At 38.9% G+C, this 24,194-nt stretch overlaps 1 protein-coding gene across 1 annotated transcript in view; it reads right to left on the reverse strand.

Annotated features, from left to right (window-relative positions):
* PAPPA2 (pappalysin 2) overlaps nt 1-24,194 on the reverse strand; it is a 292,528-nt gene that overhangs the window by 179,693 nt on the left and 88,641 nt on the right. The window contains exon 3 of the mRNA XM_081493669.1: nt 5,237-5,382. Within this exon, the coding sequence (XP_081349795.1) occupies nt 5,237-5,382 (146 nt within the window). The remainder of the gene's footprint in view (nt 1-5,236; nt 5,383-24,194) is intronic.

Consider the following 24,194-nt stretch of genomic DNA (forward strand, 5'->3'; position numbering starts at 1 on the left):
GAAACCATTTAAATTTAATACCTTCATTCATTTATTCATTCATCCCTTCAGTCAGTGAGCTTTCAAAGAGCTATATGTGATATGTTCTGTTTATACATAGAGAGTACTGACCTTATTTAGATTTCACCATTTTCTGCATGCAGTCTTGTGTGCATGTGTATTTGTGTGTAGTTCTACGCAATTTTATCACATGTATGTATACCTTGGTGTACTACCACCACAATTCAAGACACTGAAACATTCAATCACCATTAAGATTGCTCTATTATCCTTTATGTCTCCCCTCACACACACCTCTCTCCTCAATCTCTACTATTCCTAACCCTTGACAACCACTAGCTTGTTCTCTCTCTCTAGTTTTCTTTTTTTAACTTTGAGAATATCACGTAAATTTTTGAGAATATTATATAAATCATAAGCATGCAACTGGTGAGGTTTTCTTCACTCCCCATAATACCCTTGAGACCCATGCAAATTGTTGCATGTATCAATACTCTGTTCTTTTTTATTACTGAGTAGTTTCGTTGGCTTCCCAGGTGGCTCAGTGGTAAAGAACCTGCCTGCCAAGCAGGAGATGCAGGTTCCATTCCTGGGTCAGGAAGATCCCTTGGAGTAGGAAATGGCAACCCATTCCAGTATTCTTGCCTGGAAAATCCCATGGACAGAGGAGCCTGGCGGGCTACAATCCATGGAGTTGCAAAGAGTTGGACACAACTGAGCGACTGAGCGTAGCAGGCACACATGCACATTCCATTGTATGGATGTATCACAGTTTGCTTAAGCAGTTATCACTAAAGAATACTTTTGTCATTTCCAGTATTGCTCTATTACAAATAAAGCTACTATGAAGATCAATACACAGGTTTTGGAGTGGACATATGTTTTCACTTTTCTGGGATAAATATTCAGCAGTCCAGTCACTGGGTCATATGGTAAGTGTACATTTAATTTTACAAGAAACTGCTAAAGTGTTCTCCAAACTGTCTGCGCCGTTTTACTTTTTCATCAGCAATATGTGCAATATCCAGTTCTCTGCATTCTCACTAGCATTTAGTATTGTTATTATTACTTTTTAGCTCTTCTAATAAGTGTAGCCTCATTGTGGCTTTAATTTGTTTTTTCCTAACGATATTAAATATCTTTTATGTGCTTACTTTCAACCTGTATATCTTCTTTGGCAAAATGTCTGTATTTTGGCCCATTTTCTAACTGGACTATTTGTTTATTCTTGTTTTCAAAGTTCTTTATATATTCTAGACACAAACCCTTCGTGAGATGTATGGTTTGTGAATACTTTTGCCAAGTCTGCCATTGCTTTGTTCATCTTAATAGAGTGTTTCTCAGAGAAAAAGTTTTAATTTCGATCAAGCTCAATTTATCCATTTTCATTTCTATGGACTATGCTTTGAGTGTCATATCTAAGAGCTCTTCACCTAACCTTGCTCTGAAGATTTTCTCTTATGTTTTCTTTTTGAAGTTATACAGTTTTACTTTTTATTTAAACCCATGATCTATTTTGAGCTAACTCTTATATAAGGTATGTATAAGCTGTCTAAAATGAATAAATCAGTAATTTTTCTAGATATTGGTATAGAAGGGGTCTTAAATCATTTAATTTACTTTCTTTTTGTCTTTTGTGCCATTGTTGTCATATTTTAACCACATATATTTTAAAGCAAAAAACCCCACATTTTTATTACTTTTAATATTTTTATTTTAATATTTTATTTATTTTAATATTTTTATCCTTTCTAGTGTGGTTCATTTCTTTTTGTATGTCTCTGTTTCCATTTGGAGTCATTTTCTTTCTGTTTGGATAGGTTTCTTCAATATTTACTGCTGGTATTATATTATCTGTTTTTGTCTGAAAATATGTTTAATTTTTCTTTAAAAGATTTTTTGCTGAATGTAGAATTATAATTTGACAATTATTCTTTTAGCATTTTAAAAAATGCATCAATTTGTTGTTTTCTGACTTACATAGTTTCTGTTGAAAAGTCAGCATGCCAATCTTACTGTTGCTTCTTTTAAAGTAACATAATTTTTCTCTGGTTACTTTTGAGTATTTTTCTCTTTGCCTTTGATTTTCAGCATGTTTGCTATAATGAATCAAGTTGTGATTTTCTTTCTATTTATCCTTCTTAGGGTTTGAAAAACATTTTGAATCTGTAGTTTGATATTTTTTGTCACCTTGCAAAATTCTCAGCTGCTATCTCTTTGATATTGTCTCTGACTCAAAATCTTTCTCTTCTTCTTCTAGAACTCCAATTTACAGTATGAATTTTTTATCAGGTCTCAAATGCCTCATGATGTTTTCTATATTTTTACATCACTTTTCCTCTTTGAGCTTCAATATGTATGTGTTCTATAGTTTTCTAAATCTTTTCTCTTGCTCACACACTAATCTATTAATTTCTTAATTTCAGTTACTGTATTTTTGTCCTAAAATTTCCCTTTGATTCACTGATATATATTCTAATTCTCTGAAGACACTCTACAACTTTTTATCTATCATGAACATATTAGTAATAATTATCTTAAGCCAATATTCCATAACTCCAGCATCTGGATAATCTGTGGATCTGCATTTATGGAGTGATTGTTTATTTCTTTGTTTAGTTTAGTTTAGTTTACCATCATTTGATCCTGGAATAACTGGAATTTTTTTTTTTTACTGATTTCTTAACATTGTGCATGAAAATTTGTAGAGGTTTTTAATGATATTGTCTTCCTCCAGAGCATATTTAACTTTCTTTTATTAGGCAGTTAAATATAGGCAGATGCTGCTACTGCTGCTGCTAGGTCACTTCAGTCATGTCCAACTCTGTGACTCTGTAGACTGTATTCTGCCAGGCTCCTCTGTCCATGGGATCTTCCAGGCAAGATGACCTTCCTACAAACAGGGATTTAAGAGTGTTTCAGGCTGAATTTTATGCTTTGTGTAAGCTAGACTATTTATGTTTTCCGTCATAGAATGTCTATGAAGAGTGTTTCATAGAGTGTCTCAATGCCCCTTCTTGACAGAATCTCAATTCTATTTTTTGCCCCCTCCACTGTAAGACTCCTGAAATCACTTTTCAGCTTTTTTATCTATTAGCAGCTATTTTATATCAATACTTGTTTTCTTGGCCACTGACTTGGAGAATGCATAGTTCAGAAATCAGAAAATATCTTAAAATTATGAGTAGAATATCATGTTTATTTTTTCCATGGTTTCTATTTCTCTGGGAACTTCATCCCTCTAGTCTGGATACCTTAGAAGTTTTGACTTATAGTTTTTGTCTCCCCAGTAGTGAGACTGAAGCACGCTCTGGTCTGCTGCTCTCTACTCTGCTTCTATTACTTTTACTGAGAATTGGAAATTTCCTTCAAGGAGAAAACAAAAACAAAACAAAACTGAGCTATATGTAGAGCTCACATCAATGTAACTTTCTTCTAATTGGGGATTGGGTCTCTCAAGTCCTCATTGCCTTGGTTGATGTCTGATGTTTTTAAGTAGCTAATTTTTTGGTATTTTGTCCATTTTTTTTTATTTAAATGAATTTTGTCAATGGCCTAGTGCCAGAAAAGTTAGAAAATACTCAAGGCTCTGCTTCCAGCTCAACAATTCTTATTAAGGGACCAAGATTTGTCTCCATAATGACCAGGCAGATCTTTTTTTTTGAAGGTTTTTTGAACAAGTAGATTCAATTCCCAATGACTGACCTAGGATTCTTAGAAACCATTATTGATAAACCTTGGTGTCATATGTACTGAAAAGGTAACATTTGGTGAATCAGATGTGAGCCAGTTTGGAAGTACTTTCTTAGAGTTTTGCATGCTCCTCTGTTACCACTGTTTATCATGAGGATAATTCAAGATACTCAAACTCACTATTAAATGATTTATTGGCATATAACCTACTAGCTTGCCTCTTACAACCCTGAAGACTAGAATGACTCACAATAGTTTTCATTTGGAAATCACCACTCACCTCACAAATTTCTGACTTATCATACACTGACAACTGAAAATACAAAATTTAGTGGTAAAAGGCAGGCAGATGCTTTACCGTCTGCGCCACCAGGGAAGCCCTAATGGTAAGAGAAGAGCCCTAAAACTGTATCAAATGACTATAGAGCCAATGAAACCCAGGATAAACAAAGCATTCAGTTTGGATCACCACAGGTTTAACTTTTTATTATCTTTTCCTTTGCTTGAGATATATAGCCCTTCTGGATGCTGACCTAATTCACTACAGGGATTTTTATGTTCTGGTTTCCTCTTGAACAGGAACAATATCTTTTCATCTATTGTTAACCTATTGCTTATTTATTCCTTCCCCAATCTTTTGGACACTTGCTCATATATTCTCTGATTATCATTTCAATATTCTGTACTCTACTTCATAATGATCCCATCACACATGGATTTGACATACACAGTATTATGAGATCTTTATTCAATTTATTTCTCTCTGCTTCATATTTGACTCCTAAGTTAGAAGATTATTTTTGCATAATCTCTTTTAAATCATTCATACAGTGGTTTCTGGTCTCCTTCAAGAATTCTTTTTCCAACATGAAAAATTTCTCCTAATTATGGTAATTCAGTTTTAAAGTAAATTTTGATAAATCCTACTCAAGACTCTTTGAAAATACATACAAATTATATTGAATAATTATTCTTTATCCATATAAATTGATTTAATTATTCTATTGATTGGTTAGTAAAATTTCCTTTATAATAATGATATTATAAATGGAGTCATCTGTCTGAAGTATGCAGTAGTTCCATTTAGATTAAGGTGTCACCCTTTTCCCAGGTAATCAGCAAGCCCTACCTGCTTGAATTTCCCAGGATCTCCTCAGGATTCCAATCTATGCAAGATGATGAGCAATCTTATGGCACAGCGATTACTGCAAACTAGGTTTCAAAGTCTAGCCACCTTTTTGCTTGTTTCCCTCTTGAGACTAATCAAGACACAAAATGGATTTTATCCCATGTCAGTAATTTATTTGCATCTAGATTATTTGGTCTAGAACATTCTGAATATTTGCCACTGTTGCCCTAATACATCTTACCTGTCTTTATTAAAACATCTTGAAAAATTCTCCTCAAAGATATTCTCAGCCCAAAGAAGCTAATTTATTAAGTAAATTTATTTTTCTCCCCATTTCCCCCCAAACTAACTTTCACAGATTCCCTTCCAACCTCCTCATTTCTCCTACTGTAGTTGTTCTTCAACTTTACTTACCCAGGTGACTGATGGCTTCCTTGTCCCAAGGCCAGGTGGCAGCACCTGCAAGGTCTTCTCGTACTGAGCTGGCAAAATAGACATTGAGGAAGTGGGTGCTGTTGAGCTGTAGTGCCTCCTTCAGCTCCTTCACACTCATGTATGCCCTGGGGAGCACGTAAGAGAGGAAATGTCACACCAAAGGATCAGTACATAGAAAAGAACAGAACCAGATCTAATCAGACTCTGACTTCCCAACCATCATTGCCTCTTAGAGGAGAAGGGCAAAGAGGCTGAGACCAGGTGTCATGGTGCTCTCAAAAAAGACACTAATACTCATTTAGAATATTTATTCCAAGACAAATAATATCCTACCTTTTTTGGCACCATAATATTTATATGAATACTCAGTATTTGACATCATACTCAGTTCCCCGCTCAACACCTAGATTATTTCTTCAAGATAAACCCAATAATACTCTTAATTCTATGCCCTGAGAATTTCTCTCCAGTCCATGGTGAATAAGGCCTTCCAACTCTCAGTCTCTGGTTCTTTCTATCACACTGCACGATCTTTACTATAAGAAGATTGATTGAATCTCTATTTCAGCATATGCTTGCTTTGGGCATTTTTTAAAGAGGTAAATAGTAACAGGAAACACAAAGTTAAAGAAGAAAAAAAGAGATGAGTTATAGGAAGGAAAGGATAACATAAAGCTACTGCAGAAAATATTAGTTTTATATAGTTTTTTCTCTTTCTAGTACCTTAATCCATAGACTCTCTAACTCTACTCTGACTACTTTATACTCACTGAGTATCTCTATTGGTGGCCTTCAAAGCACTAGGTAATATTATGTTTGTACTTACTTGCAGACTTAAAGGTCTATTAGAAACACATGCCCCATGGCCCATAAAAAAGGGGAAACAAGCATTCGATCTCTTTTAAAGCTCATATATAGTCAAAGACCTCCATTTTCCTGACATGAGTGAAACCTAAAACTTCACCATGAGCAAACAGAGCCTCATCATTCTCAATGGAGAGCTATTTTAAGAAAGAACAACTAAACCAAAACTGAGTCGCCCCTTGGATTCACTGGAAATGCCGCTCCAAAAATAGCAATGATCCCATCACAGCTTCAACTATGCAGACAGCTCTCTCAACATAGTTGAAAATATCCTTTATAGATTGATGCTTTATGCTTACTACTCTGGTAGACAAGCTGCAGACACTGAAATCACTCAACCCAGAAGCTCATGTGAGAACAGCATGACCCTCTTCTCTCGCTTGCTCTGCCTCCCAACTACACTGTTGATGCCATCTATTTAATCCACATGTAGGATATATCGGCAAGGAGTATCCAAGAAATAGAGATCCCAAAGAAGACTGTATTTGTGTTCTTTGGCACAATCTAAAAGAGGAATAAACAAGCACAAAAAGACTTTGCTTTAAAACCAAAAGTGCTTGGGAAAGAGGGGGTTTTAAAATATCCTTACTTATTGACTTATAATATCTTGGAAAAATAGTTCTCCTCCCCAAGAAACCATCCAAATTCCATGAAGTGATGTCAGATGTGATCAGAGGGATATTCCTTCTTCTGCTTCCCTGGAGACTCAGTGTTTTTTTAATTGTCGCCTGGTTTTCCACAGACATTAGTCACATTGCCTTTCCTTTTCTCCTTTATTAAAAATGATTACAATTTCCTATATTGACAAATCAATGGTTTGGAGCTATGATGACATCAAATAACTCTTCAACATGGAGATGTTCTAATCGGTCAGATGAAAGAAGAGGGAGGATGGATAGGAGGAAAGAGAGAAGAAAGAAAAGAAAAGGAAAAAAGAAACAATTAGAAAAGGTAGAAGAGGGATCAGTGACTGAGCCTTCACATAGGTAGGGTACCAAGGAAGAAAAACTGCACCCTCTGTTCCTTTTCAGAGAGCCCATTAAAATTAGGCATTGGGAACTTGACAGTTTTCTCTCTTTTCTCCTCCCTCACTTTCCCCAAATCCCCCTGTCCCTGGCATGGTTTACTTGGGCTACTTGTGTGTTCCTGGCCTCTCTGCCATTTACCAATCTTGGCCACCATCCTTCTGTTCTGCCTCAACCCAGCAGTTCCAATAATTTCCCTTGAGCCATTCTCCAAGAAGTCTCCTCCTCCACCACCAACTCACTTGTTGGTTCTCCTCATCTCCCTTTTTTTCCTTGCCCATCCCTCTCTCCAGCCATAAATTACTGTTCCAGATGAGAATGTTTATGTAATGCTGGTGGCAAACTGAGTGCAGTTGCTCTAACTCCTGCACTCCAAAAAGACATAGGTAGAAGTCAGCAAGTATAAGGGAAAAATACATTTTTAAAAGCTAGAGACAGTAGGAAATAGCCATTAATGAAAACGATAGAGGAGAGTCTTATTTTGGAGACAAACATTTTTGTCCAGATTATTCCCAAAACCAAAAAAGGGTAAAAGTGTAGATATCCAAAGGGTGTTCACTTTACATGTAGACTGCCTCACCTATTATAATACATGTATGCCATTTCAGAACTTAATCTGAGCTAATAACATAAATGTCTTAGCTTGTCCACTAATATGACCAGAGCCTGGCTCAGACCTACAGTGCAGAAAATGGACATTATTCAAAAATTCAAACCTTAACATCTTGCTTCAGAAATAATTTATTAAGAGATATACTTGTCATCCAAAATGACATACATGTGTCATAAAATGCATAGGATCATGAACTGACTGGGACCAATATACATAAATGCCATAAAAAGCATAGGTTCACGAACTGACCAGAACTATGTATGACAAGAGAGATGTGTTCAATCGCTCAGTCATGTTCGACTCTTTGCTACCCCATGGATTATAGCCAACCAGGCTCCTCTGTCCATGGGATTTCCCAGGAAAGAATACTGGAGTGGGTTGGCATTTCCTCCTCCAGGTGATCTTCCTGACCCAGGAATCGACCCTGCATCTCCTGCATTGGCAGGCAGATTCTTTACCACCATGCCACCTAGGAAGCCTGAAAAGAGAGATGAACTGTATTAATCTACTTAATTTCTGCCAAGATCTCCCTTTACTCATCTTCTCCACACTCTAGATTGAAATACTTGCCATGAACTTCTCTCTGAGGGCTCAGACAGAGCAAGTTTCACCTTGATCTTCATAAACAGTGTCTCGAAATCAAGCTTTCCTTGAGGCAGACATAGCAAGTTGTTCTGCCATAGCTTGAGTCTATTATTTCTGGCATACCTCCTGGAAGAATGCACACTTGTTTCACTATTTTATCACTGTGACCTACTGATTTGAGATTAACCATTGTCCAGTGTCCAGCCCACCACATTCCTTTGTCCCCCAGATGATTTCTGTTGGGCTCCGTAACTGCTGACCTCTAGCCACACTCTAGCACCTAACTGTCCATGCAAGTCCCAACTCTTGCTTAGTTTCCAACTAAGTAAAAGTGAAAGAATACAACAATAACGCCGCTCGTGTTCTAGTTTAATAGTAAGTCAAATAGCTCCCTTATAAACTGAGAGAAGTAATTCAGGCCAGAAAGAAGAAAAAGATCCTGAGCTGTCTGAAGGAAGTTGAATGAGTATCAAAAATTCTCATGTTAAAAAATGAGACATAAAAAGATGCATGCATGTGTGCTCTAAGACTGGGACCCAGGGCACTGTTCCCCACAGGCAGAGCAAGCCCCCGCCAGAGGAAGATGGTGACTGCACTCCACAGGTAGTCAGGCAGCCTCCAGAAGAACAAAACCAGATGCCCCCAAGGACCCTCAGCCAATTCCCCTCACAGAAACAACCTGGGCCAAATTTTGGATATTTGGGTTTGGTTAAATCTGAATCTTTCTGTCATTATTGTCCATCAGTTGGTTCTCAACACAAAATACATAGAATGATTTCCCTCTGCCACCTCCATCTGCTAACCACTTTGCCAGTTCTGCTTCTTCCTCTGGGTGACTATCCCCTTTGACCTGCTCCCCCAATCCTTGGGCTGTTCTCACACCATAAGGTTTACAGGTCCCCAGAGTACTAACTAGTATTCTCCTAGCTGCTTAGGTAGAGAAGGCAATGGCACCCCACTCCAGTACTCTTGCCTGGAAAATCCCATGGCTGGAGGAGCCCGGTAGGCTGCAGTCCATGGGGTCACGAAGAGTCGGGCACGACTGAGCGACTTCACTTTCACTTTTCACTTTCACGCATTGGAGAAGGAAATGGCAACCCACTCCAGCGTTCTTGCCTGGAGAATCCCAGGGATGGGGGAGCCTGGTGGGCTGCCGTCTATGGGGTCGCACAGAGTCGGACACGACTGGAGCAACTTAGCAGCAGCAGCAGCAGCAGCAGCAGCTGCTGCTTAGGGCAACTTCAAAAACTTAGTTTTTTCTACCTCTGTCAAAGTGCTCCTGCTGTTATGCACATGGCACTCTAATACGTCACTGTATACTTTCTATTTTCTTTCATTTTCCCATCTCCAGGTTGTGCCATACACATCAAGGGCTTCACAGTCTGACTCACAGTCTTTCCCTTTACCCAGCTCCCAGAGTCACTTGAAGAAATGTCAACACTGATGTGAAACATCCACTGAAAACAGTCTTATTTTTTACTCTCTTACTTCCAATGACCTTTGCACGCCATTCTCAATGTCACCCTTACTCAGATTGATTTTTTATTTCTGATCTAATGTGGATTTTTAGTGCCACTTGTCTAAATTGTTTATGGTCATCTCCTCTTCAGGAATTATTCAAAATCTTCACCATTCTTTCTTGCCCCTTCTCCCTCACCAACCTCAATCTCCTCTGACTCTTAGACAATTATGCCTCTTTCTTTGATGATAAAATGGAGGCCACTTATCAAGAAATCTTCACACCCTCCAACAAAGCTAGTGGAGGTGATGGAATTCCAGTTGAGCTATTTTAAATCCTAAAAGATGATGCTGTGAAAGTGCTGCACTCAATATGCCAGCAAATGTGGAAAACTCAGCAGTGGCCACAGGACTGGAAAAGGTCAGTTTTCATTCCAATCCCAAAGAAAGGCATTGCCAAAGAATGTTCAAACTACCATACAATTGCATTCATCTCACACGCTATCAAAGTAATGCTCAAAATTCCCCAAGCCAAGTTTCAATAGTACATGAACCGTGAACTTCCAGATGTTCAAGCTGGATTTACGAAAGGCAGAGGAACCAGAGATCAAGTTGCCAACATCCGTTGGATCATCAAAAAAGCAAGAGAGTTCCAGAAAAACATCTACTTTTGCTCTATTGACTACACCAAAGCCTTTGAGCGTGTGGATCACAACAACTGGGAAATTCTTAAAGAGATGGGAATACCAGACTACCTTACGTGCCTCCTGAGAAATCTGTATGCAGGTCAAGAAGCAACAGTAAAAACCTGACATGGAACAACAGACTGGTTCTAATTCGGGAAAGGAGTATGTCAAGGCTGTATATTGTCACCCTGCTTATTTACCTTATATGCAGAGTACATCATGCGAAATGTCAGGCTGGATGAAGCATAAGCTGGAATCAAGAGTTCAGAGAGAAATATCAATAACCTCAGATATGCAGATGATACCACCCTTACGGCAGAAAGCAAAGAAGAACCAAAGAGCTTCTTGATGAAAGTGAGAGGAGAGTGAAAAAGTTGGCTTAAAACTCAACATTCAGGAAACTGAGAATATGCCATCCAGTCCCATCATTTCATGGCAAATAGATGGGGAAACAATGGAAATAGTGAGAGACTTTATTTTGGGGGGGGGGCTCCAAAATCCTGCAGATGGTGACTGCAGCCATGAAATTAAAACACACTTGCTTCTTGGAAGAAAAGCTATGAACAACCTAGACAGCATATTCAAAAGCAGAGACATCACTCTGTCCACAAAGGTCCATCTAGTCAAAGCTACGGTTTTTCCAGTAGTCATCTATGGATGTGAGAGTTGGACTATAAAGAAAGCTGAGCACCAAAGAATTGATGCTTTTGAACTGTGGTGTTGGAGAAGACTCTCAAGAGTCCCTTGGACTGCAAGGAGATCAAACCAGTCAATCCTAAAGGAAATCAGTCCTGAATAGTCATTGGAAGGACTGATGCTGAAGCTGAAGCTCCAATACTTTGGCCACCTGATGCATAGAACAGACTCTTTGAAAAAGATCCTGATGCTGGGAAAGATTTAAGGCAGGAGGAGAAGGGGATGACAGAGGATGAGATGGTTGGATGCCATCACCAACCCGATGGACATGAGTTTGAGCAAGCTCCAGGAGTTGGTGAAGGACAGGGAAGCCTGTTATGCTGCAGTCCATGGGGTTGCAGAGTCAGACACGACTGAGTGACTAAACGGAACTGATCACTCCCTCACACACAAACACATTCAAACATTTATTTCTTTACTTATTTTTATTACCTTTCTTCTCTCCTACAGGATGAGGTTTCTGAGAAAACTATAGCTAGGAAGAAAGAAGGGTTGTTCCTTTCTAATTCAAATTTTTTGAAAGGATAATTTCTTCATCTCCCATTTGTTTCTGTTTACATCGCATAATCCCCAACCCCACTGCAACCTGGCTTTCATGAGAACCACTTTCATGTTTATATTGTTAGTTACATCCTGATTCTTGAAGTTCTCTGCTTTTACTGCAGTGTTCTTCCCCAATTCTCTCCTTGCTTTTGTGATCACAGATTCTCAGTCTCCATTGTGGGTTTCTCTTTCCCTTTCTGATTCTTCTGAGTTATTCTCCTGGGTCATGATTGTAATCCATTCTTTTGTCATTCACCTTGTTCGCCACTGGGAACTTTTTAACTCTTGGACTTTGAATCACCTATTGTGTGTGTGTGTGTTTGTGTGTATCTGAATCCCCCACAGACATCTTTGAAGTCAACATGTTAATGTTATGGGTGGTTCTACCTGAGCAGAAAAAAATTTCAGACACAGTGAATTTTAATTCATCTGAAATAGTGGTCTAATTGATGAATCTGTGGACAGTTTTCCATGGATATATTTGCAAGAAGGGTTTGAATTTTGGCTAAAGGCAGAGGCAGTATGTGACGGTGTCCACAGGAAAACAAAAAGACAAGAACAAGGGAAGAACCACAATGACATTCTGTCCATTACTTGATTTTAGAGACTGGATTTTGAGTTCTTTAGTAAGAAACAAAAAGAACTCTTTTCATAAGAAAACTGTTACAACCCAGGATACATAAGCAATACTTTAAGGTCCAATGAAGCACCAATTGAGGAGAAGGGACACTCTCTCCATTTCTGGAAAGAATTAAGGGATGTCAGCACCATTCTCCACTTGAGAGTTTTACAGCCTTGGGTTGCATTAGAAGCCAGCTCACAAATAAGGCCAGCTTTTCCCTAGAGAAACAGTGAGGGCAGAGCGTCAGCTGGAAATGTTGAGTGTCAGCACACAAGGTAAATACCATTGCCAGCATGCAACAGCAAACAGCAACAGAACCATAGATGCCAGTGGGCATGAATTTTTAAGGCACACACTTCTGAAGACTCCCAGAAATACTAAAGAAAGGGGCAATGTATGAAGATAAGATTTTATAGTTATACATTCTCCTCGTGTAATTTGATTGTTAATAGCAGTGTGACATCATTCTTTCCCAGGGGGCATGTGGACTGGAGGATATTCAGTTTGTCTCTAACACTGAACTCACAGTCTTCTTCCCCACACTATCTTCTCCTCCAGTGCTTCTCTCTGAATTGCTGCCACCTCTATTACCCTCTCTATGACACAAGAAGAAAAGCCAGGATTCCTCCTCAATGCTCCCTTCCCTCACCCTTCACTTCAGTTCTCTCAATAACCACCTACTAATGACCCCAGGAAGAAAAGTCCTCAAAATGATGATTGTTTCTCTTCTGAATGCCACAAAAGAGCCAAGATATCATCACCACTCAGATGTAATCAACTGGGAACAATATTTTTTTTTTCTTGAAATTCAAATATGGAGAACTTGACAAAACTTATTACACCCAAAATACTAACTCACTTCTGCTAATGCATATAGGAGTGAGTAGTACTACTGGAAGTAAAATGGAATTATTCTCCTGAAATATTTATGTGTTGTAAGAACTTGAGGTTGAAATATAAGAGTTAACTGGAAATTTAAAGGATTTGAAGTCTAATGTCATAATGTCTTCTGTGCTAGGCAGAATAATGCTCCCAAAGTTGTCCATGTTCTAATCCCTGCAATCTGGCACTATGTTACTTTACATGGAAAGGGGGACTTTGCAGTGGTGCTTAGGAGTGCAGACTTTGAGATGGGGAGACTATTCAGGATTTTCTAAGTGGGTCCAATCCAATTAGATGAGAACATTTCCCATCTGTGATTACAGAAAGAAGTGGCCATGGAAGCAGAGTCAGAGAAATATTACATTGCTGGCTTTGAAGCTGAAGGGAAGGAGATTGCAAGCCAAAGGATGTGGGCAGCCTTTAGAAGCTGGAAAAGGCAAAGAAGTGGTTTCTCCTGCAGATCCTCCAGAAAGATACGCAGCCCTAACACCTTGATATTAGCTTGGTGAGACCCATGTCAAACTTCTGACCTACAGGGTTGTAAGGTAATCAATATGTGTAATTTTCAGCCATTAAGCTTGTGGTCACTTGTTGCAGCAGGAATAGAAAATGAATATATCTTCTTTCACTTAAATATAATATCTTTGGAAAATAAAAGAGCATACAGAAGATGAACCTCTGGCTTCAAAAGATGGTTTCGAAGGAAAGAAGCTGTTTTAAAAGAAGGTGTGATTGCCTAGATAACTGGCTCAAAAGGCAGAAGAGAGTAAATTCCACCTTTCCAGTTCTTGGCAGTAGTTTATTTACCTGACCAAGGGAGTCACACCCTGAAATTTATTTGTAAGGGTAGCATAAAAATACCCATATAGCTTATTGGGTCAGGATAAGAAAAAAGAAAAGCATGAGGGAAGAAGTACCCAGTAGAACTTAAGAGAAAATGGTCGAACTGAAAGTCAGAGGAAGCATGTCAGCATCCCGAGGAGAACAGGTGCTTAAGCCAGAATGACTTAGTCTCATGTCCCACCTCTACCACTCACTGGCCATGTGGCACTGATAAGCTGCCTGTCTTCATTCCTTCTCAGTTTCTTTATCTGTAAAATGAGAATAATGAAAGTGTAACCTGTGTATACTTATTAGAAATAAAAATCAGGTGACATATATAAAAATCACACATAAGACATCGTTGACAAACATTATATTATTAATAACAACATCTAAGGTCTCAGATGTCTACATAGTCAGCAACAAAGTTCAAAAATCATAATACAGGAAACCAAGTATCAGCTTAAAGACTCTATGGGCAGCTAGTTATTTGTTGCAGATCACTATGTCTGAGGACAGGCATACCTGGTTTGACAGAAATGAAATTAAGTGAAATAGAAGTAATACCACAGTGCAAAAAGGAAGGAAATGCAACTGAAATCAGACACCTGAAGTAAATCCAAATGGAAAACATTTAGTGAAAATAAAATAGCAATGAAAAATTTCTAGGCGTAAACTACTGCTGGGCATGGTCAGGCAAAGGATAGTTTTGATACATCCCAAAGGCAGTTTCTAAAACTGACACGGAATAAAAATACAGTGATGATCCAGAACTTCAGGTGAGAAAGTTTCTGTCTGAAGACAGGTGCTGCTAATAGCAGTGGCAGAACTGATAAATCCTTTTTATGACTTGCTAGTAATATCTCTCCAAAATGTTCAAGAAAAAAAGCAGAGTTATGATAATTTATTTTAATTCATATTAATAAGAAAGAACTAGATAGTGACATGGAACAGGAGAGTTCTTTTAATGAAAGAAATTCTGTTTTAGTTCTTGCAATGGCCAGGACTGGTAACATCAGGGACTAGAGTTCAAGAAAACAGATTTCTAAAAGGGAATGTGGTATAGTCTCAAGGGGAAAATGGCCCTTTGTAGGTGAAAGGGTATAAACGTTGAGAATCAGCATAATTCTAAGTTATCCCAATAAGGCAGAAAGGAGACAGAAAGTAATAGGAAGAACCAGGTTCTGTAAAAGAACTCCTTGCTGAGCTAAAATTGTAACAGATCATATGTAGATTCTGGAAAGAGGAATAGCACAAAACTATTAAAAAAATAAGGTCAAAAAATAAACATAAAGCCAGTATAAACATAAAAATGCAAAGAATGATAAATTTTAAAATTTACAAAATTTACATTCAGAATAGTAAGCAAGATAGAGTATAATAATACAGAAGGAAAAAAACTGAACTCTTCAAAGTCTGCCTTGTTGCCAAGACAAATAATCATGAAGAAACCTACTTAATAAGTCATTAACTTGGCAATAGTTTATGTAACCCTAATAATAATAGTGATCACAATGAACTGAATCCCAAATATATGGCAGATGCCTCATATATATTTTCTCATGTAAGCTTACAAGTCTATGAAGTCAGCATTATTTCATTTTACAGATTAGAAACTAAAACTTACAGAGATAAAGTCACTTGCCCAAAACCACACAGCTTGTAAGTTTTGGAGGCAAGTTTTAAACTCGAGTTCCTTTAACTCCAAAGCCCACATTCTTTCCCCTGTTCTTCAGTTGGTTTCCCTAGGATCTGTGAGTCACTGTGTTGGCCCTTGGCAATGAAAAGATGCATAAGGCATGACTCTTGTTTTCGAGAAGTTCAGTCTAGTGAAGAAAACAACCATGGAAACAAATGATTATAATGCAAGGTGCAAGGCATTATAATAGCAGGGTGCCCAGAACTATATGCAAGAATGGGAGACAGAGTGAAAAATCAGCTTAGAGAAGCAGACATGAGTAAGGTTTTGTGAAGTTTGTGGTGGATACTGTCAATTGGTTTGTGCACATCAATTCTTTTTTCCTTCTAGAGGTCTACCTGTTCTGAAGAACAGGAAAGTTGAACTCTACATTGGTCCAGCTCCCTTGCACCTAGGGATCTGGATGTGATTTAGAGTTTACCAATCAGCTGGGCTCTAGTTGGCAGGTGATACTACATGAAGACCTCACTTCTGACTGCTTCTTCTCTCTTTGCCTCCAAGCAGGGCTGGACCATTCTGTTACCATGCCCAGCCCAGCCACTGGCAGTGAGGGTGTGGAGAAGCAGGCTGTGAGGCAAACCCTCGTTGCTGGTGTGTATCTAGCAGACTCGGCATGACTTGGTGATGGCAGCTGGGCTTTAGAGACTTTGTTAAAGAAGACTCTATAGAAGTTGGTGACTAATGGGATGTTTAGTCCCAGCTTCTATAGAATCTTCTTTCACAGAGTCTCTAGAATACATTCCTATTTTCCCTTTCCCACTGTCACCGTCTGGAATAGAGCATTTTTACTTTGTTTTTCACGTACTAAGATGTCTTCTTATTTTTCTCCCTCTAATATTATATGCACTCCAGCCCATGCTATATGATATTCGAACTGGCGTTCTGTTCACTCTTGGTTCCCTGAGCCCTACACAATAGTCCTGCAGGTGTCCTACAAGTTGCCACTCAAAGTTGCCCTTCATCTGACACTCAGCCTACCCTCCAGGATGGCCCCAACTCCACTCTGCCATCAATTGAGCAAAACTGATTTACTCACTGATGTCGAACATGCTCCTGAGTTTTTTGTTTTGAGTCATTTTTATTCGTTTATTTATTTATTTATTTATTGCCTCACTGCTTTGTTTAAGGTGTACTTTCCTTACATATACAATTATCAAAAATGTGTCTGACATTCAAGGCCCATTTTCCCATGAATCCCACAATGATCATCCCAGACTGAAAGGACCCCCTAAATCTGAATTTCTAAGTCATTTAGTCTAGTCTATAATAAATAGATTAGAATAGGTAATTACAATGTGTAAGCCTGCTTTGGTAATATTTGCCAACAGCAGAAATCTTACCTCTAGTATATTTAACTTAAGAAGATATTTGCATGAGTTTCATATACTCACCAAAAATAATGGAATAATAGCAAAAAATATAGTGTAATAACATAGAATAGCATATTAGGAAGCAGGAGTATAATCACAAAAAATATAGTGCAAACTTCCATTAGCACAGATCTGGCAAGATAGATTAAAATATATAATATTCATATAAAGTCATTAAAAATAATCTAGTTTTTTTATTAAAAGGGAAAAATGTCCCCAACATATTATGGAGTGAAAAAGCTGGCTGTACAACAGTAAGTATAATTCTGTTTATTTTAAACCGTATCAAATGTCAATCTAGATATTTAGAAGGGGATGAAACAGGTCATGGGATTTGAAGTAATTCTCTTTTCTTATTTGTAGTCTTCTGTATTGGTCTTTACACACACACACACACACACACACACACACACACATTTATTTATATGTATGCATATGTGTAACCTACACATATAGGTATGCATAGGTCTTTACATACAGATACATATACATGTGTGCATATATTTATGTATATATAATACCAAGCATTCTTTACTTTAATATTATAGAGCATTCCTTATCTCATTAGCTGGAAAAGTTCCCAGAAGTCAAATACCACATCAGTGTGAGAATAACTTAGCACATCATCTTGCATATTATTAAGTGCTCATTTAATACTAGCTGAATATATGAATGGTGCAGATGGGCTGTAACTTGAAGATGAGGCAGAGAATACCCTACTCTTCCCACCTCCCAAATTTGCCAATACTGCCCAGCTGCAGAACCATCTTAAACCACAGAGCCTGTTTACATCTAAAATAACTAGACTTCAAAGGGTAGCACATAGGATCTGCTGCCTCTGGTAGAGAGCAAGAGACAAAAATACACCCAAAGCCCCAAGTGTATGCTCTTTGACATCTCTTTGTTGATAACTAAAGACAGAGCAGGTTCTTGGCAAAAACAGTGTGTAATGATAAACTCTGGGGGCCCGGGTGGGAATAGGCAATGTAATTCCACAGGCATTACACTAGGTTTAAAAATAGAAAGCTTTTCCCGAGAGAAGTGGTCCTTGTGGGTAACTGGAGCAGACACGATATGTTTCAACTTCACGGGTAAAGACTCATGAAGTCATCCCATATTTTAGTCATTTTTTGTGTGTTTCTCTTCTTTTCTCTTTTAGTTCTCTCTTTCTCTGCTTTAGACTATTTTAAAAGGTTTATTTCAAACCCTATTTTCAAGCAAAACATTCTTTCCATATTATGTTATATGTGTGCACATACACACACACACACATATACCACAGAAGTCAGTTCTTTTTGATGATTCAAACTGAACTGACAGTTCAGTCAGTTCACCAAACTGAACTCTCAACTTTCTATTCTATTGACATGGGGCAGGTGAATGAATTCTGTAAGAACACTGATGATTGAAAATCCTTTATACTTGGACTTTGTAAGGTGGGATAACACACTCCTCAATTCAGAAAGTATCTATGGATTTGAGGAGCACAAAACTGGAGGCAGAGAAACCTATTAGGAGGCTGTGGCTATATATGAGAGATATTTAGGTAAAGGACCAATAGCAATTGGTGGTGAACTGGATGAGTTTAGGGTGAGCAAGAGGAAGAGTCCAAAATGACTCCTAGGTTTTTAAATTGAGTAACTGCTTAACACAATTCACTGAAGTGGGAAATGAAAGGAGGGACAGATCTCAGTGACAGTTTGAAGTCACTGTGATAATCAAATTATAGATGCCTATTAGATGCTTATATATATGGTTCTTTAGATCTCAGTATATAAATCCAGAAACTTATGATAACGAAAACTGTAGAAAGAATGAGATAGTGCATTACTGACCTCCTAATAGGTTTACTCAACACAATACATGCTCGGGGAACCAGCAGAGGGAGAGAGAGAAAGAGCATGTGTGCTAGGTAGTTCATTTTCAAAAATATATCCAGAGCTACGCAATTTGAAAAACTAGAGAGCCCATATTGTTTCTGCTTTGTTTAAAAATATGTGTTTACTTTTGAATTACGTATCATGGGACAGTGAAAGGGTGATCTTTTCTGATGGTCTCAGAAGCTCAGACTGGTCCAGGAAAACGTATACAGAGTGAGAAGAGAAGGTGCCAAATCAAACACTGAGGAATAGTAACTTTAAGGAATAGGCAGAAGAAAGGAAATTGGCAAAGAGGTCTGAGAAGCAGTGATGAAGAGGTAGGAAGAAATCCAGGAGAGCTGGCATCTCCAAAGCCCAGGGAGAAGATCAGTCCAAATGTTCCTGGTGATTGAAATAGCAGAAGAACAGAAAAGTCTCCACCAGCACTAGAAACAAGAAGGTCAGTAACTTTGACAAAAGCAATTTCAGAAAAACAGTAGAGGCAGAAACCAGACTGCAGTGGGTTGGAGAATGAGTGGCTCTTAAGGAAGAGAAGATAATGGGCAAAGACAAGGATCTTGACAGTGAATAAAAAAATGTGAGGATGTAGAGGAGGATGGAAAATGTTTATGGTAGGAGATTTAGGCATCACTAAAATAGTTTAATAGAAAAACACCAGTAAGGGGAGATAATATAAAGGGGAAAGAAAGATTTAATTAGTGTAATTAAATGCAGAACCCACCAGAAAAGATACATCGTGCACAGGAGTATGGTGGATACTGTTGGTGCTCCACCCAAGCAGGTATCACCAACCCCTAGCTACTGTGAGTACTGGCTTCCAACAGCTTGCTGCTGGCACTTTTCTTTGGCAAAATCTCTTTTCTCCAAGTAGGAGCTGCCTCAAAAAATGTTATGCTTGCCTCTTCCCAGGGCAGCTGGCAGACAATGACCAATTGACAGAAAGTTACAAAAAGCCAGCCTTTGCCCCAAGATAGGACCAAATCCATGATGCAATTTATGCTCCAGAGCTCCCTGTGGGATTGGACTGTGAGACCACATGCTTGCTTAGCCCCTCGTTTTGCCTTATCCTGTTTTCCTCATCCATTTCTGCTGAAAGAAACCCTCAGTAAATTACAAAAATTCCTGTCTCCGGCATCACTTCCTGTGAATCTCCTTGAATATCAAGAGAAAGTTGCTCACGCATTAGAAAGGGAGGAGGGAAGGGAGGAAAGAATGCACGTGGTTTCTAGGGTTGATGGCAGGCGTTACATTGAGGAATGCTTTTCTAATTAATGCTGCTCTAGGAATAAAGGAGAAGGTGGGAGCATCTCCTATGAGCATGGCGTGAGGTGATGGTATAGGAACTTGAGAAGACTTGGAAGGTGTGAGATACTAATTGTGGGAGGAGACAGAAAAGGAAACCAACCACTTACTAGAGAGATGTGGGGGGATTAATTAGATGAGGTTCAGTAACAAATACTTTGATGCCACCTTCTCCCAAATCCAGTTAATCTCCTATTTTGAAAAAACCAAAGAGTAGGACAAAGAGGAAATTCTGCTGTTATTAATGATTTCACAGTATATAATGGTTCCTAGATTTGGAGCTTCCCTGGTAGCTCAGATGATAAAGAATCTGTCTGCAATGCAGGAGACCCAGGTTCAGTCCATATCAGGAAGATCCCTTGGAAAAGGAAATGGCAACCCACTCCAGTATTCTTGCCTGGAGAATTCCGTGGACAGAGGAGACTGGAGGGCTACAGTCCATGGGGTTGCAAAAGGGTCGGACATGCCTGAGCAATTAACACTTTCAGATTTTGAATTTGTAAAAACTATACAATGAAAAATTGCTAATTATAAATTGAATTCAAAAATTTTCTGCTTTCATCCTCAACATTCACAGTAAAATTTCCCTCTGCAGGTCATCAATAATGTTCCAGGTTTTCTATGTGGTGGACACCGTCTGTCTTTATCCTCTTGATCTTTCTGGGGCATTTGACATTGTTGATCATTTTCTTCTGAAAACTTCTTCTTCCCTTGGCTTCAGTGTGTCATCATATTCCTATTTTACCTCCTATCTCTAAGGACATTCCTTCATATACACTCTCACGTATACACCTCTTCTTTTTCTCCCCGTCTCTTCAGCAGTGCTCCCCCAGGGTCCATCCTCCACTTTTTGACTTATCACTCTCTATACTCTCCTAGGGTGAAATTATTCACTTTGGCAGCATTTTTTTCAATGATCACTCTAAAATGTATATCTCTAGCTTAGATTTGTCTCCTGAGCTCCAGGTGTGTGTGTATATATATGTATATATATATTTTATATATATATATATAATGTACACATATATGTATATATAAAATGAATCATCACCTAAACATGCCTTATGTGCATGCTCAGTCACTTTAGTCATGCCTGACTCTTTGCAAGCCTGTGGACTGTTACCCACGAGGCTCCTCTGTCCATGGGATTCTCTAGGCAAGAATACTGAAGTGGGTTGCCATTTCCTACTCCAGGGGATCTTCCTGACCCAGGGATTGAACCTGTGTTTCCTGTGTCTCCTGCATTGCAGGCAGATTCTTTACCACTGAGTCACTGGGAAAACCTTAGAGACCTCAAACCCAGCAAGTCTAAAACTCAACTCATCCTTCCATTCACTTTTCACTTTTTGTATTTCCCTATCATGCAGAGAGACCTCACCAATCAGTTCAGTTCAGTTCAGTCGCTCAATTGTGTCCGACTCTTTGTGACCCCATGAACTGCAGCACACCAGGCATCCCTGTCCATCACCAACTCCCGGAGTCAACCCAAATCCATGTCCATTGAGTCGGTGATGCCATCTAACTGTCTCATCCTCTGTCGTCCCATTCTCCTCTTGCCCTCAATCTTTCCCAGCATCAGGGTCTTTCCCAATGAGTCAGCTCTTCACATCTGGTGGCCAAAGTATTGGAGTTTCAGCTTCAACATCAGTCCTTCCAATTAACACCCAGAACTGATCTCCTTTAGGATGGACTGGTTGGATCTCCTTGCAGTCCAAGGGACTCTCAAGAGTCTTCTCCAACACCACAGTTCAAAAGCATCAATTCTTTGGTGCTCAGCTTTCTTTATAGTCCAACTCTTACATCCATACATCACCAATGGAAAAACCATACCAAACCACCTGACCAGCCTTTTGAGAAATCTGTATGCAGGTCAGGAAGCAACAGTTAGAACTGAACATGGAACAACAGACTGGTTCCAAATAGGAAAAGGAGTACATCAAGGCTGTATATTGTGACCCTGCTTATTTAACTTATATGCAGAGTACATCATGAGAAATGCTGGGCTGGAGGAAGCACAAGCTGGAATCAAGATTGCCGGGAGAAATATCAATAACCTCAGATACGCAGATGACATCACCCTTATGGCAGAAAGTGAAGAAGAACTAAAGAGCCTCTTGATGAAACTGAGGGAGGAGAGTGAAAAAGTTGGCTTAAAGCTCAACATTCAGAGAACTAAGATCATGGCATCTGGTCCCATCACTTCATGGCAGATAGATGAGCAAACAGTGGAAACAGTGGCTGACTTTATTTTTCTGGGCTCCAAAATCACTGCTGATGGTGATTGCAGAAATGAAATTAAAAGAAGCTTACTCCTTGGAAGAAAAGTTATGACCAACCTAGATAGCATATTAAAAAGCAGAGACCTTACTTTGCCAACAAAGGTCCGTCTAGTCAAGGCTATGGTTTTTCCAATGGTCATGTATGGATGTGAGAGTTGGACTATAAAGAAAGCTGAGCACCAAAGAATTGATGCTTTTGAACTGTGGTGTTGGAGAAGACTCTTGAGAGTCCCTTGGACTGCAAGGAGATCCAACCAGTCCATCCTAAAGGAGATCAGTCCTGGGTGTGCTTTGGAAGGACGGATGTTGAAGCTGAAACTCCAATACTTTGGCCACCAGATGTGAAGAGCTGACTCACTGGAAAAGGCCCTGATGCTGGGAAAGATTGAGGGCAAGAGGAGAAGGGGATGACAGAGGATGAGATGGTTAGATGGCATCACCAACTCAATGGACATGAGTTTGAGGAAACTCTGGGAGTTGGTGATGGACAGGGAGGCTTGGCATGCTGTGGTTCATGGGGTCGCAGTCAGACACGACTGAGCGACTTAACTGAACTGAACTGACTAGATGGACCTTTGTTGACAAAGTAATGTCTCTTCTTTTCAATATGCTGTCTAGGTTGGTTATAACTTTCCTTTCAAGGAGTAAGCATCTTTTAATTTCATGGCTACAATCACCATCTGCAGTGATTTTGGAGCCCAGAAAAATAAAGTCAGCCACTGTTTCCCCATCTATTTGCCATGAAGTGATGGGACTGGATGCCATGATCGATCTCACCAATGCTTTGTATCTAATCCAGAACCCTATAAAGTAGTTACCCTAAATGCTTCTCTTTTCTCACTTCCATATCCAATCATTTACCAGGTCCAATAAGTTATACATTCTGAATATTTCTAAAATCCCTCCCTTCAACTGTTTACTATTGCTTTACACTGTCATACTTTCTCATGTTTATGGAGCAAAATCTTTACTGCCTGGGATATCTCCCATCTTCCTCCATCTTCTTTCATTTCCCTTATGGAAATCTGAGCAAACCATGTTCCTGTTTAAAACACATCAATAGTGTTCAGTGTATTTGAGACAAAATCCAAATGCCTTAATACATTTTCAAACCTTTCATGATCTGGCCCTTGCTATGTAACTAACTTCATCTCTCACCATTATTTCTCTTCCACTATTTTTTCTGAATCCCCAAACTACTTACAGTTCTGTGCCTCTGTTAGACTCTCTCTTGGTTCCATGAAATTTCACATGTATTTCTTTAGCCTAGAATGCTCTTTTCCAGCGTACTTTTGCAATAACTACCCATTGTCAAAATTTGTACAGATGTCACCTCTTCTAGGAAGATTTCCTGACATTTGTCCCAACAGCTGAATCCACCTTAGCTCAGTCTGTGCCCCTCCAACATAGCACTGATTCCATTATGCTGCTGACTGGTGGAGAGATGAAACTGTCACTGAGATATTTCTGATTCTACAACAATTTCTCTATGGTACAGTATTGCCTCTCATGATAGACTAAATATTTCTCAATATTGAGTCCCTAAAGGGAATTAAAGCAAATCCCACTGTGGGACATACACATTGCAATGCAGAAAACAGCCATTTTTGT

Source organism: Giraffa tippelskirchi, chromosome 5 (genome assembly GCF_054371585.1).
Source record: "Giraffa tippelskirchi isolate mGirTip1 chromosome 5, T2T-mGirTip1v1.2.pri, whole genome shotgun sequence".
Taxonomy (NCBI): Eukaryota; Metazoa; Chordata; class Mammalia; order Artiodactyla; family Giraffidae; genus Giraffa; species Giraffa tippelskirchi.